General features: G+C 37.0%; 1 protein-coding gene across 2 annotated transcripts in view; it reads left to right on the top strand.

Moving 5' to 3' along the window:
• LOC143039423 (uncharacterized) overlaps positions 1-12,017 on the top strand; it is a 63,693-nt gene extending 51,676 nt beyond the window's left edge. For both annotated transcript variants that reach the window (XM_076209447.1, XM_076209448.1), the window contains exons 13-16: positions 5,509-5,650; positions 7,205-7,426; positions 8,055-8,185; positions 11,652-12,017. In XM_076209447.1, coding sequence (XP_076065562.1) covers positions 5,509-5,650; positions 7,205-7,426; positions 8,055-8,185; positions 11,652-11,825 — 669 coding nt within the window. In that variant the 3' untranslated portion in view covers positions 11,826-12,017. The remainder of the gene's footprint in view (positions 1-5,508; positions 5,651-7,204; positions 7,427-8,054; positions 8,186-11,651) is intronic.
• The last annotated feature ends 2,900 nt before the right edge of the window (positions 12,018-14,917 follow it).

Genomic DNA, 14,917 nt, shown 5'->3' with positions numbered 1-14,917 from the left:
CTAAATTGGATGGAAGACTTTTTGCAAGAAAGAAAAATGAGAGTAGTGATAAGAAACCAGCACTCAAAATGGAATGAAGTAATAAGCGGTGTCCCGCAGGGAACAGTCCTGGCCCCAATAATGTTTGCTATATATATTAATGACATGGATGAAGGAATTGAAAGCTATATGACCTTCTTTGCAGACGATGCAAAACTACTGAAAAGAGTGAAAACTGAAGAAGATTGTGAATCACTACAGAGAGATCTAAATAAAGTACAGGAATGGAGTAAGAAGTGGGAGATGGAGTTCAATACAAAAAAGTGTAGTATAATGGAATTTGGAAAAAGCAAAAACAGAATAACAGGATCATATAATTTGGGAGAAGAGGGAATAAAAAAAGTAGAAAATGAGAAGGACCTGGGAGTCATTGTTATGAATAATATGTCACCTGAAAAACATATAAATAAGATTTTTGGAGAAACTTATAATTTAATAAGAACAATCAAAGTGGCATTTACATACCTGGATGAAGAAATGGTGAGGAAAATCCTAATCACCCTGATAAGACCAAGATTAGAATATGCAGCAACAATATGGTCACCAAGTACAAAAAAATGTATAAAAAAACTTGAAAGAATACAAAGAGCAATTACAAAACTGGCACCAATACTCTCAAAACTATCATATGAAGAGAGACTACAAAAACTTGAACTACAGACACTAGAGCAAAGAAGAGAGAGAGGAGATTTGATAGCTATTTACAGAATCATGAAAGGCATAGAAATTACTGATAGAGAGAATCTGATAAAATGGGATGACAGAAATACAAGAGGACACGGAAAGAAAATAAAAAAAGACAGCTATAGAAGAGATTTGAAAAAGAACAGCTTTCCACACAGAGTAATAGACAGTTGGAACAAGTTAGATGAGAAAGTGGTGTGTGCAAAAACAATACATGAATTTAAAAATTGTTTAGATAAAATGAGAAATGAAGACGGGACACCACGAGCATAGCTCCCCTTCCCGTAAAATACAACTAGGTAAATACGACTAGGTAAATACACACACACACACACACTATGTGGCACAGTTGGTAGAGCGCTGAACTGGGAAGCAGAAGTGCTCCCAGTAGCCAGTTCGAATCCTGCCCAGGGCCGAAATTATTTCGGTATCGCTGTGCCTCGGGTCGTTACTCTGACTCTCGTGGGCGGGGAGTTGGGTGTGTGTGTGTGTGCAAGGTCATAGCATTACCCATAGATCGGACCTACGAGCTCTGAGCTCTCTTCCAGGAGGGAAAAAGCTGTCGATCACGAGTCCAACACGTGATCCAAAGACCAAGTGAATACAAAGACCAAGTGAATACACACGATCGTCGAATTGACGGCGAAGATTGGAACACCGGAAAAAAATAAAACCCAATTTTCGTATATTTCAACGACGAAGGAGTACCTGTGTTGTATTAGTTGGGAAGGGGAAAGCTCGTGGTGTAGTGGAAAGGTGAAGAAAAAGGAGAAGGGGAGGGATTATTAAGGAAAATAGAAGAAAATGAGAAAGTGGACGAACGGGCCCCGGGCGTCAGAAGGACTGTAAACAAGAGGTGTGCAGACAACACAGGTGAAGTCAAACAAATCAGTAAAGGCATTAAAATTAGAAATATACATAAGAACAGCGCAATAGAAAGTAAAGATAGTTATTTCTATGGATTTAATGAGGGAGGAGATGGCAACCTCCCCCGATTAGCAAGTTTAGAGAAAAAAAGAAAGAAAAAACTAACAATGAATGAAGCATGGGAAGTTAGATTTAGCTAACTTGCACTGATTACACAAAGAGTTGACAATTTGGAAGAACTAAAGAAGGAAAGCCAAAACCTAAATAAAAAAAAAAATAGAATAATTAAAAAGACAGTTTAAAGAAGTAAAGGATGAGAATGAGGAATTAAAGAAGAATAAAGAGTCCATAACAAAAGAGGTAAGAGGTTGGAAAAAGGTTTAGAAGAATAAAAAAAACTAATTTAGAGATGTAGTGAAACAACATATGAAGGAACACACTAAGGACACAGTTATTAAAGTGATGAGAGAGGAGAATATAGTAAGAGACGTAGCAGATAAAAAGAAATGTATAATTATGTTAGGAATGGAAGAGAAACATAATCCAAATAGGACTACAAGAGTAAGAGAGGAGAAAGAGTGAACAAGGTACTGAAAATATTTTAAGGTGAACAGGAAATAGGGAAAGAAATTGAAGAAATATATAGATTGAAGAAATACAGTATAGGCAAAGCCAGACCAATTAAGGTCAAATTCAGGTTACAAACGACAGCAGAGAATGTCTTATAAAAAACAGGAGAACTAGCAAAAAGTGATCGGTACAAACAGGTATGGATAAAAAGAGAGATGAATAAAGAGGAAAGAGAGGAAGAGAAAACAAAAAGAATCGAAGGTAAGGGGAAAAAAACGAGAACAGAACAGAGTCGGACAAAGAGAAATTCTATTGGAGAGTAGTGGATATGAAAGTGAGGAAATGGTTCATAGGAGAGAAAAACATAAGGGAAACAGAAAACAGGATGGATGTAACAGAAATTCAAAAGTGTCCTTCACAAATATAGATGGATTAATAACAGGCTTGAATGAATTGAATGATTACCTGATGGAAAAGGAACTTGACATAATGGGAATTGTGAAGATAAAATTGAAAGGTTCATTACCACCCAACAGTGTAGGACATTGTGTATCTAATCATTAGATTAGAAACAAAGAAGTAAAACAAGGTAGTGGAGTTATGTTCCAGACTAAGAAGGTTATAAATGTGAGGAATGTTACACATGGAAAGAATAGAGTGGAGATTATTATGATGGAAATAGAGGTCAGGGACATGAACAGCAGGAAGTTTGTGGTCAATCATGTGCCTCCTAAAACGGCTTCATGGGGAGAGAGAGAACACAAGAATATGTTAGAAGACACAAGGATAACACTAAATAAGATAATGGAAGATGGAGGAAGAATAGTTATAATGGGTGACTTTAATTGTAAAGAAATCTGCTGGTAAGATGACAGTGAAGGGTGGAGACGACCGATGGGGAAATGTAATACTTGATATGATTATAGAACATACAATGACACAATAGATACAAGAGAATTCTAGGTATAGAAATGAGGAAGAGCCATCGAGACTGGACCTAATAATGACATCAGAACCCGAAATAGTGGAGAAGATTGAATATAAGACACCAATAAGTAAAAGTGACCACATATTAGTAGAACTGGAACTAATGACGAAAAATACATGAGAAGAATGAACAATATAGAGAGGGAAGAATGATGTGTGGGAAAAAAAATTGATAAAATGAGAAAAAAATAAAAAAGAAGAATGGGAAAGGACATACAAGAAGGAAACAAAAATAGAAGAGAAATGGAAAATTTTTACAAAAAATTGTAAAGGAGTGGAAAAGTATGTTCCAAGACAAAAAAGAAAAAGAAAAAGGATATGTAAGATGTTGGTACAACAAAACATGTAGAGAGTTAAAAGATAAAAGGGATAAAGCTTGGATAAAATGGAGGAAAGACAAAAACCCGAAAAATGGAAAATGTTTACTGGTTATAGATATGAATATGTGCAAGTGTGCAGAAAAGAGAAAATACGAAAAAGATGTCATAGAAAGATGTAAAGATCAACCAAAACTATTTTATAGATTTGTAAACAACAAACTGAAAAAAACAAGAATTAGAGAAACTAAGACAAGGAGGAATAGAATACACAGAGGAAATAGAAATGGCAGAAATTATGAACAAGCATTTTAAATCGGTGTTTACGAGGGAGAACATACAACTTAGAGATGTCGAGTGCGAGGGAAAAGTCCCCCTATGAAAGAGATAGAAGTAACAAAAAATGATAAAATGAATCACTTGAGTAATCTCGATGTCAGAAAATCGCATTGACCAGATGAAATGGCAAACTGGATTTTGAGAGAATGCAGGAACGAACTAACAGACAAAATACATAGTCTAATAAACAGCTCATTGAAAGAAGGAAAATTTCCAGAAGATTGAAATAGAGCAAATATAGTACCAATATATAAAGGGGGAAACAAGGAAGACCCTACTAAATATAGACCGGTCTCTCTTGCAAGTACGATAGCTATAATTTGTGAAAGAATTATCAAAGTAGATGGGTAAGGCATTTGGGGAAAAAAAGTACTAAATCCAAGGCAATTTGGATTTAGACAAGGACGATCATGCATCACAAACTTAATGTGTTTCTCTTCAAGGCTAATAGATGTAATACAAGAAAGAGATGGATGGGCTGATTGTGCATTTCTAGACCTGAAAAAAGCTTTTGATAAGGTGCCACATAAGTTGCCAAAGAAATTAGAAACTGCAGGAGGAATAAAGGGCAAACTGCTGAAGTGGATGGAAGACTTCTTGCATGAAAGAAAAACGAGATTGGTGATAAGAGACAAATACTTTGATTGGGATGAAGTGATAAGTGGAGTTCCACAAGGAACAGTTCTGGTCCCAATAATGTTTGCTATTTATATTAATGATATGGATCAAGGGATTGAAAGTTATATGAGCTTCTTTGCGGATTATTCAAAATTGTTGAAAAAAGTGAACACCGAAGAAGATTGAGTCGGTACAGAGTGATCTCAATAAAGTATGGGAATGGAGTAGGAAGTGGGAGATGGAATTCAATATTAAGAAGTGTAGTATAATGGAATTTGGAAGAAGCAAAAAAAGAATAGTGGGATCATATAAATTGGGAGAAAAAAGAAATTAAAGTAGAAAATGAGAAGGACCTGGGAGTCATTATTATGAATAATATGTCCCCTGAGAAACATACGAACAATATTTTTGGAGAAACTCATAATTTAATAAGAACAATCAAAGTGGCATTTACATACCTGGACGAAGAAATGGTGAAGAAAATACTAGTCACTTTGATAAGACCAAGATTGGAGTATGCAGCGACGACGTGGTCACCAAGTACAAAAAAATGTAGAACAAAACTTGAAAGAATACAAAGAGCAATTACGAAATTTGCACCAACATTCTCAGAACTATCATATGAAGAGAGACTAGCAAAAATTGAGCTACAGACATTACAGCAAAGAAGAGAGAGGAGACTTGATAGCTATTTATAGAATCATGAAAGGCATAGAAACTTGAAAGAGAGGATCTAATAAAATGGGATGGGAGAAATGCAAGAGGACACGGAAAGAAAATCAAGAAAGACAGATATAGAAGAGACCTGAAAAAGAACAGCTTTCCCCACAGGGTAATAGACGTTTGGAACAAGTTAGATAAGGAAGTGGTGTGTGCAAAAACAATACACGAATTTAAAAACAGGCTAGAATAAACGCGATATAAAGACGGGACGGTAGGAGCATAGCTCCCCTTCCTGTAAAATACAACTAGGGAAATACAACTAGGTAAATACAAACACACACACACACACTCCTTTGCTCATTTCAGTATACAGACCTTCAAAATCTTTTATTGATGATTTGATTTGATTTAACTTTTCCAACAGGTTAGAGTTACAATCAATGGTAAATATCAAGAGAGATACTTTTCTCCAGTATCACAACCTGACGATTTTGGCAGAATAGAATTAGTTCTTCGGTTTGAAACTCAAGGACTCATGTCTCAATATTTTAAGGGTCTAAGTCCAGGTATGTGTTATTTCCAGAGATTTCATGTATTTCTTTTATATATACCAATACCAGTGCACTGGTGGTGTAACCAGAGGTGTGCTGGCCTTGCATTTGCTTATCTGTGGGTTTGAATCTTGCACTTCTCTCTGATTCCCAGCCAGTGGCGGCGTCAGGGGGGGGCTTGGGAGGGCTTTAGCCCCCCCCCCCCGAAAAAGTGGCCAGCCCCCCCATTAGCCCCCCCCAACTGAAATGAGCAAATTGAAAATTTAAAACACTCATTGAAATAATTTTATTAAGTGGAATTTTTAATTGCCAGGGCTAAAGATTTGTCAGCCATCAGTACTAGCCCTACCATTAACCCCCTCCCCTTCTGAAATGAGGATGATATATGTGTATTATCATATTTCTATTAGCCCCCAAAAAAATTTGATTAGCCCCCCCAAAAATTTGCTTAGCCCCCCCTTAGCCTCCCCAACTAAAAATTCCTGGGGCGCCGCCGCTGTTCCCGGCAATGACAGTTACCTGTTCCAACTGGCCAAGAGTATAGGGCAAAGGTGACAGCTTTGGCTGCCTCAAGGGGAAAGAGCAGAGTGAAAACAAGACTTACTTCTTTGTGGGAGAAAGTAAAAGAGGTGGAATTTCCACTCATATCACTCTTTCTTTCTTAAGTTGCCTTCTATAACTTACATAGGAACATAATGGTATGGAGTGTCTGTTAGAAATGGTGTCACAAACCTCACATTGATTATGTGGTCTCTGCCACTCAGTTCAAATTATGACAATCATAATGAATTTACAAGTTTTACATTAGGCATAATTTAAAGCATTATCTTTGTTTATTTAATTAAGGGGGACAAGTGTGAATGTAGTAGTTTCAGGGAGATCAGCTTGTTGAGTGTAGTTGGGAAGGCCTATGGGAGGGTCTTGATTGAGAGAATTAGGAGAGGAACAGAGGGAGTAATTGGTGAGGAACAGTGTGGTTTTAGGACAGGTAGGGGTTGTGTAGATCAGATTTTTGTGGTAAGACAGATATGTGAGAAAGCTATAGGAAAGGGTAAGGATATTTTTTTTTTTTTTTGGCTTTTATGGCTTTGGAAAAGGTTTATGACAGGGTAGACAGGAAAGCACTGTGGGAGGTTTTGCAGATATATGGGGTAGGAGGAAAGCTGTTAAAAGCTGTCGAGCTTTTACGAGAATAGTAGAGCTTGTGTTAGGATTAGAAATGGAGAGTAAATGGTTTGAGGTAAAGGTGGGACTTCGTCAGGGGTGTGTTATGTCGCCCTGGCTGTTCAATCTATACATGGATGGGGTGGTGCGAGAGGTGAATGCAAGGGTAGTGGGTCAGGGGTTGGAGATGATTAAAGAAAATGGAGAAAAATGGGAAATAAGACAGTTGTTGTTTGCTGATAACACTACGCTTGTAGCAGGATCAGAGGAGGGATTGAGGAAATTAATGACAGAGTTTGGGGTGTGTGAAAGAAGGAAGCTGAAGATAAATGTGGACAAAAGTAAGGTGATGAGATGTACAAGGGTTTATGGAATACAGTATTCTTGCATTGCCTTATCTTTCAGGGGACAAGGTTGATTTCCAAGGTCCTTGTGGTGGATTCGAATATGAAGCTTCCAAGGTGGAGCATTTGACTCTTCTTGCATCTGGTGGCGGAATCACTCCAGGGATGCAACTGATCAGATGCATCATGAACAACCCAAAGGACACAACTCACGTCACACTTTTATATTTCTCTGAAAATGTTGATGAAATTTTATACAGAAAAGAATTGGATGATTATGCTGGTTTGTATTTTTTTCATGTAATTGACCACAGTTTAATCAAGTACATTACAAAAATAAACATCAATACCTTTATTTTGTCTGTACACATTTCTGTGAGAGATGGGACTTGTATCCAAACTTATTACCCTTTCCCTTACACACTTTCTGACATATTATATCAACAGTACCCTAGTTTAGAAATGCTACACCCATATACATTCATACCATACTAGCCAACCTAGAATATTTCTCTATGAGGACAGAAGCTTTGGTGAAGAATTAGTGACAAAATACAATTTAGTTAAATACATAGAATTCTTAATGTATTGTACTGAATGTATTACACCTAAATTAATATATTATGTTGACAAATGTGATAACTTGTCAGATTCTTTGTTAAATATGCAAAACTAATAGGGTTATCAATGATATGTATTATGTAAAACTACTGCCATTATCAGCAAATGTTCTTTCGATTATTTTTTCATTTAGCTCGTATGTACATTTCAGATTGATTGCACAAACATTGTTAAACAAACTTAAATATTGATCAACAAACTTAGGTATTGTTTTGAATATTGGTAGACCTTGCATTTTTCTTTGTGATGTCTTGAATTATCATTTGTAAATATACAATATCTACTTACAGCAAAGAACAAACACTTAAATGTGATTTATACCCTTGGTGAATCGCCTGAAGACTGGGAATGTGAAGAGGGTTTCATTGATACAGCCATGATAGATAAATATGTAACAAAACCAAATGGACACCAGAACAAGGTAAATTATGCTGTAAAATTAGGAATAAATTATCCTTATATGAAGTCCATCATCATCATCATCATCATCATCATCATCATCATCATCATCATCATCATCATCATCATCATCATCCAATCATCATCATCCAATCATCATCATCATCATCCAATCATCATCATCATAATCATCCAATCATCATCCAATCATCATCCAATCATCATCCAATCATACAATCATCATCATCATCCAATCATCATCATCATCATCATCATCCAATCATCATCATCATCATCATCATCATCATCATCATCATCATCATCATCATCCAATAATCATCATTATCATCCAATCATCATCATCATCATCATCATCATCATCATCCAATAATCATCATCATCATCCAATCATCATCATCATCATCATCATCATCATCATCATCATCCAATCATCATCATCATCCAATCATCATCATCATCCAATCATCATCATCATCCAATCATCATCATCATCCAATCATCATCATCATCCAATCATCATCATCATCCAATCATCATCATCATCCAATCATCATCATCCAATCATCCCAGTATCACATCTGGGGTATTGGCTGCATTTTGTGTTGGAGAAAATCTCTACTCATAGAGAATGATGCTACTTTAATGTATTGCAACTGTCCCTTTGTTATGTTGTTCCTCCCTCTCTCTCAATACTGTCCTGTACCACTTCTTGTAGTATGTATTTCCATTTTCGCCTTTGTCCCTTGTGGTAGGGGGAAGAAAGAATATTGCCATTCAGGTCATAAGGGTGGCTAAAATGGAACAGAATGATGGGACTAGGTATCTTGCTCGCTGGAACCCTAAGGGGTACATCCCTATGAGAAGTCAAGACAAAAGAGGGTCTGGGAGGAGTTTTCCAAACATAACGCTAAAATTTGGGTCTTTTAATTTGTGTTGGTGTGGTACAAATGAGAGTAAAAGGGAAGAGATTGGCAGTATGTTTGTGGAAAGGAAGATGGATGTGTTGGCATTAAGTGAAACTTAAGTTGAGAGGGATGGGTACTTTTGAGTTTGGGAGTGTAATGGGGAGGGTGTTGGGAGTGAAGAGAAGATGAGGGAGGGAAGGGGTGGCTCTACTAGTAAGTAGGGAGATAGGAAAGCATGTGGTGGATTGGAAATTTCTTCAAGGTTGATGTGGATAAAGGTGACACTGGGAAGGGAGATGTGGGTCTTTGTAAGTGGATATGGGCATAGTTGTAATAAGAGTGTAGAGGAAAAGGAGGTTTTTTAGATAGATTTAAATGAGTGCTTAGTGAGTTTTAGGAGGAATGTCAGTGTAGTGGTATTGGGAGATATCAATGCTAGAGTAGAGGAGGAACAAATAGATGGAATTGCAGGGAGGATTAGAGTTCCAGGTAAAAATCATAATGGAGAGATGATAGTGAAAGTGTGTTTAGAGAGTTGATTATAGCTACCAATGTTTAAAAAAAAGTCAAGCATAAGTACACATGGGAGAGGGTGATGGATGGGAGGGTGGTTGATAAGGCATTAATGGACAATATAATGGTACCCAGGAGAAAAATAGGAAGAGTTCTGGATGTCCATGTTCTTAGGGGAGAGAGCGGTGGAATATCAGATATTTTTTTGATGGAGGGTAAGTTGAGAATGGAGGATAGGTGGAGAAAGAGGAAAAGGGCAGAAAGTACTGAGATGAAGAGGAAAAGGGCAGAAAGTACTGAGATGAAGAGGAAAAGGGCAGAAAGTACTGAGATGCTTAGAGTAAATTGTTTAAATGAAAAGGAAAAGATCAAGAATAAAAGGAGAAGTTGAGAGAAGTTTGGGAGTTAGTGAAGGATAGAGTAGAGGTGGGAGTTAAAGAAGGATTAGTGTTTCATGGGGGGAGTGACAAGGTGTGCAAAGATGGTAAGTGGAACAAGGAGGGTGGGAAGGAACAGAAGGAAGAGCAGTTAGTGGTGAGATGATGAAGTGGAGAATGTAGCAGAAGAGAAGAAGCAAGCAGAGATTGGTTGCAAAGTAGGATAAGAGAAACGTGAGAGGTACAAAGAAAAAGAGAAGAAAAGCAAAAGACAAAGAAAGCAAAAAGGAGAGCAGATGTAAAATTGGGGAGGAGTATGACAACATTTTGAAAGTAACGAATTTTTTTTATTGTATTGCATTGTGGAAGGAAGTTAAGAGAGAAAGGGGAGGTGAATCAAGTAGAGGCGAAAAGTCAAAAGGCCAGATGAACAAATATCAACAGAAGAGGAGACAGTAAGGGGAAGATGGGCAGAGTATTTTAGAGAGCTGATGAATGTGAAGGAGGACAGGGAGGAGAAATAAGAGAAGATGAGGTGCAAGTAGTTTTGAAAAGAATGAGAGCAGGTAAGGCACCTGGTTTGGATGGGTGTCATGCAGAGTGTATAAAGAAGGGAGGTACATTAATAGTTGACTGGCAAGTGAGATTATATAATGTGTGTGTAAGGGAGAGTAGAGTGCTGGAGGACTGGAAGAATACCTGTGTAGTTCTGCTTTACATGGGCAAAGGGCACAAATGGGGTTTATTAAAGATTATTGGGATGGTTTGGACACATGGAAAAAATAAGTGAAAAAGATAAGTGAAAGAGGTGAGGAAGTCAGAGTTGGATGGAGTGAATCTAAGGCAGTGGTTCTTAACCTTTTCCAGTGCCCGTACCCCTTGATATCTCATAAAATTTCCTCGTACCCCCATTCAATACAAATACAATGCAAATACATGAAAAGGATGAGTGATACAAACCTTATTTGCTTTCTCATTGTAAATATACAGTACCATTGCACTGGTTATCATGTCTTGTACCCCCAGGTTCAAGGTTTCGTACCCCTTGGGGGTACAGGTTCCCCAGGTTAAGAACCACTGATTTAAGGGGATGACTGAGGGTGAGATGGATAGATGGGGTGAAAGCTTTGAGTAAGAGGGGAATGTATTGTAGAAATGAAGGAAGAAGGCAGGAGATAGGGAGGAGTGGAGAATGGCTGTGTATAGGTGATACTACGATGCAAGGAAGGAAGGAAGGGGGCAGGGGGATGGCAGGGTGTTGGGAGTGGTTATGTGTGAATGATATTTTGATGCACCCTAAAGGGGTTTCTTCCCATCTGTTTTTCTGCATGAGGGGATGGAGAGGGAGGTTTGCTGATTAAGTGAAGCCGCTTTGTTGTGGATTTATTGTCTTGTTCCACTGCTTCTGACCCTGGGCAGTGAGTGGGATACAAGGATGATCTGTCATTCAGGAAGAGCTAAGATGAGAGGATGGAAAGAGTGGTGAATGGGAGTGGAACGGGTGGGAGTGGGTACATGTTTTTTTACTTGGCTACTTCCCTTATAAGGGGTAAAAGCCTTTGGTAGATAAATAGATATCTATTATTGTTATTATTGTTATTATCTTATTATTGTTTTATTGAGTAAATTGACCAGATAGTAACAGTTATCATTTGACGATTTATCTCCTCAGATTGTGATGTGTGGAGGTCCTACTATGACTATTTCTTGCCTCTACTCTTTGCGCACCTTGAGCTTCCCTTCAGACTGTGTTTACATATATGGACAGTTTGGCAACGAGCAGGTCAAAGCAGTATTTGGCAAAAAAGTAAAGCTTTCAGGCCACCGATGTGACAATGCTGTATGAAGAATTAAACATTCCACTGTTTTATTGCCATCACATTATATTTTCATTCCTATTCTTTGAAGTGATTCACAAGATACCTGTAACCCTTTATGTAGCTTGTGACAGCTATTGGTGTATTCTAGCTATAATTTTAAGAAGAACTATTATTGTATGTATTGAGTAAGCTTGTGTAATAAAGAAATAAATGATAAATAGGTTATTATTGTTGTCATGGGTTTCACTGACAGGAAGTCTGTTAACTGTCAACAGTTTGTCATTACAAGAAACATTGAACCGTTGTTGTGATTAATGTTGGCCATGTTGTAGAATTGCTGTAAGAATTGAATAAAGGGTGAGCGCCCATCCACCCTTATATGCCAATGCCATTCACTCATCTGTGGTATGCTCAAAGAAGGAAAGGGATAGATTAAAAAAAAAAAAAAAAAAATCTGGCTTCAGGATGAAAGTGGTACACTAGTTTGACATTCGATGACAATATTTGTATTAAGAAGCTAAGTATCTTGGCTGAAACAAAAGAAGTTGATTGATAGCTTCAATTGTGGGATTTTAGTGATTACCGTATGTACAAATACAAAATCTGCTACAACGGGTTGTTAGGCTGGTTTAAAGGCAAACTCTGATGGAGAGAATTTGTTTAGAAATGAATGCTGAGCACCAATAATATGATAAAGCTTGCTCTAAGTGCGAGAATAGGGGGAGAGATGGGGTGGGAGGTGACGACTGTACGTTTCAAGTCGTGTCCCAACTTGGTCTGCTTATGAGGGAGGGGAGGAGGCGAGAAAGCAAGAAGGCAGCGAGCCAGGCTCGCAGTGTGATGTTCCGAGGCGATCTAAATCTTTGGCATTTCATCCGGTCTTTATACACGGGTCAGGTCATGACCCGTGCTCCTAATTGGTGCGAGGTCAAATTCAATGGCTGGGAAGTTGGACGCAAAATGTTCTCACGCTGCTGAGATGTGCTTTTGTCAAAGAATCTAGTGTTTATTAATATGCAGTTAGGCAAGGCTATGGTTGAGTCATCACTAGGATTGATGCTGGTACTACACATGAGTTCCTCAGGGAAGCTTTGTCCCATCCGTGGGCCTCAAGGAAGCTTTGGTCGATCCGACACAGCCGGGTGGCGCAAGCGTGTCCCATAGGACTTCTTTGTAGATAGGCAAAGTCGTGAGACGGGCCAGTAGGAGAGGCGAGGAGGAAGAGAAATGAGTACCGAGGAGTGAGGACAATCTTCCTAACACAGGTCAAAGTACATAAAATGAGCTAATTTGCCTGGCATCCTCCATGATGCCCTGAGTTGACATCTTAGGTGTGCAGAGTGAATTTTCCACACATGGCTCGGTGAGGAGCAGTGCAAGATGTGTGTGAAACTTAATATAAACAAAATGCCAGTAAACTCTGCGTGACACAAAGTGTATATGTCGGCAGAGAGAAGCCACTGGAAAGGCCAGCTTTATAGTATATATAAATGATATAGACCATGGACTAAAATCTATTGTTTCCAAATTTGCTGATGACACAAAACTGTGCGGTATGGCAAATAGTCACTTAAACCAATTAGATATTCAAGAAGATTTAGATAAATTACAGCAATGGTCTGAAATTTGGCTAATGAAATTTAACACAAGTAAATGCAAGGTAATATACATAGGTTAAAATAACAGTAAGAACGATTACAAGTTATCTGGAAATTCGTTAACAAAGGTGAATAGTGAAAAAGATCTCGGCGTAATTATCAGTAATGATCTCAAATCATCTAAGCAGTGTATTTCAGCCTCTGAGAAAGCAAATAAGATTCTAGGACTGATTGTGCGATCTTTTGACTTCAAAAGTCCATCATTTGGAATATACTGTTTCCGTATGGTCATCGAATCTCGTTGAAGACATTGACAGACCCGAATAAGTACAACGGCGAGCCACAAAACTGATTCCAAATATAAGAAATAAATCATGCGAAAATCGACTAAAACGTATGAATCTGTTTTCCCTAAAAAAGCGTAGACTCAGAGGTGACCTGATACAAGTCTTTAAAATTCTAAAGGGAATTGACATCAAAAGTGACAAAATTTTCACACTGAATGAGAATCAGACAAGAAACAATAGTCTCATACTGTCCGGAAATAGATTCAATTTGGAAGTGGGTAGAAACAACTTTGCCAACCGTGTAGTTAATGAATGGAATAAACTTCCTGCAGAGGCAGTGCAATGTAGTTAAGTTCGAAGCTTTAAGAATCATTAGACAAACACTGAAGCAAAATGCTGTAATGATTATCGTTTATTATATATATATATATATGTATATATATATATATATACATATATATACATTATATATATTTATGTTTAGATGTATATATATAAACATATATATATATATATATATATATATATATATATATATGCAAAGTAGATCACTTGGAAAAAGAAACTAACGAAGCAGAGCGCTTTCGTATATTACATCTTCAGTGCAACAAGTACTTGTTGCACTGAAGATGTAATATACGAAAACGCAAATGGTCTACTTTGCATAAGTGAACACACGTACCCGTGTTCTTATTAGCATATATATTATATATATATAAATATATCATATATATATATATTATATATATATATACAGTATATATATAAATATATAATATATATATATATATATATATATATATTACATATATATATATATATATCTATATATATATATATATATATATATATATATATATATATATATATATATATATATATATATATATATATATATATATATATATTATTATTTGCCTGATTCTCATTTATTATTAGTTATATGTCAATTTATTATTATTTACTATTTACCTGTTTGTTTATTATTCAACTGTACCTATGCATTTATCTATGTATTTTATTTATTATTTACATTATTATAGTTTTTATCTATTCATTCATTTATTTATCATTATTATGATTTTTTCGCATCCGACCTACATATGGACTAAAAGGTCTCCTGTCGGCATGTTCCGCCTTTGTAATCCTTTGTAACAAGCACCAATAAAAATGACGCAATTGTTAACATCCGACATCAACGAGTATCGTGAGCGTGCGACTCCACGAAGGATT

Source organism: Oratosquilla oratoria, chromosome 26 (assembly GCF_046742065.1).
Source record: "Oratosquilla oratoria isolate Oo_2021 chromosome 26, ASM4674206v1, whole genome shotgun sequence".
NCBI classification, from domain to species: Eukaryota; Metazoa; Arthropoda; class Malacostraca; order Stomatopoda; family Squillidae; genus Oratosquilla; species Oratosquilla oratoria.
This window is presented reverse-complemented; position numbering and strand designations above follow the sequence as displayed.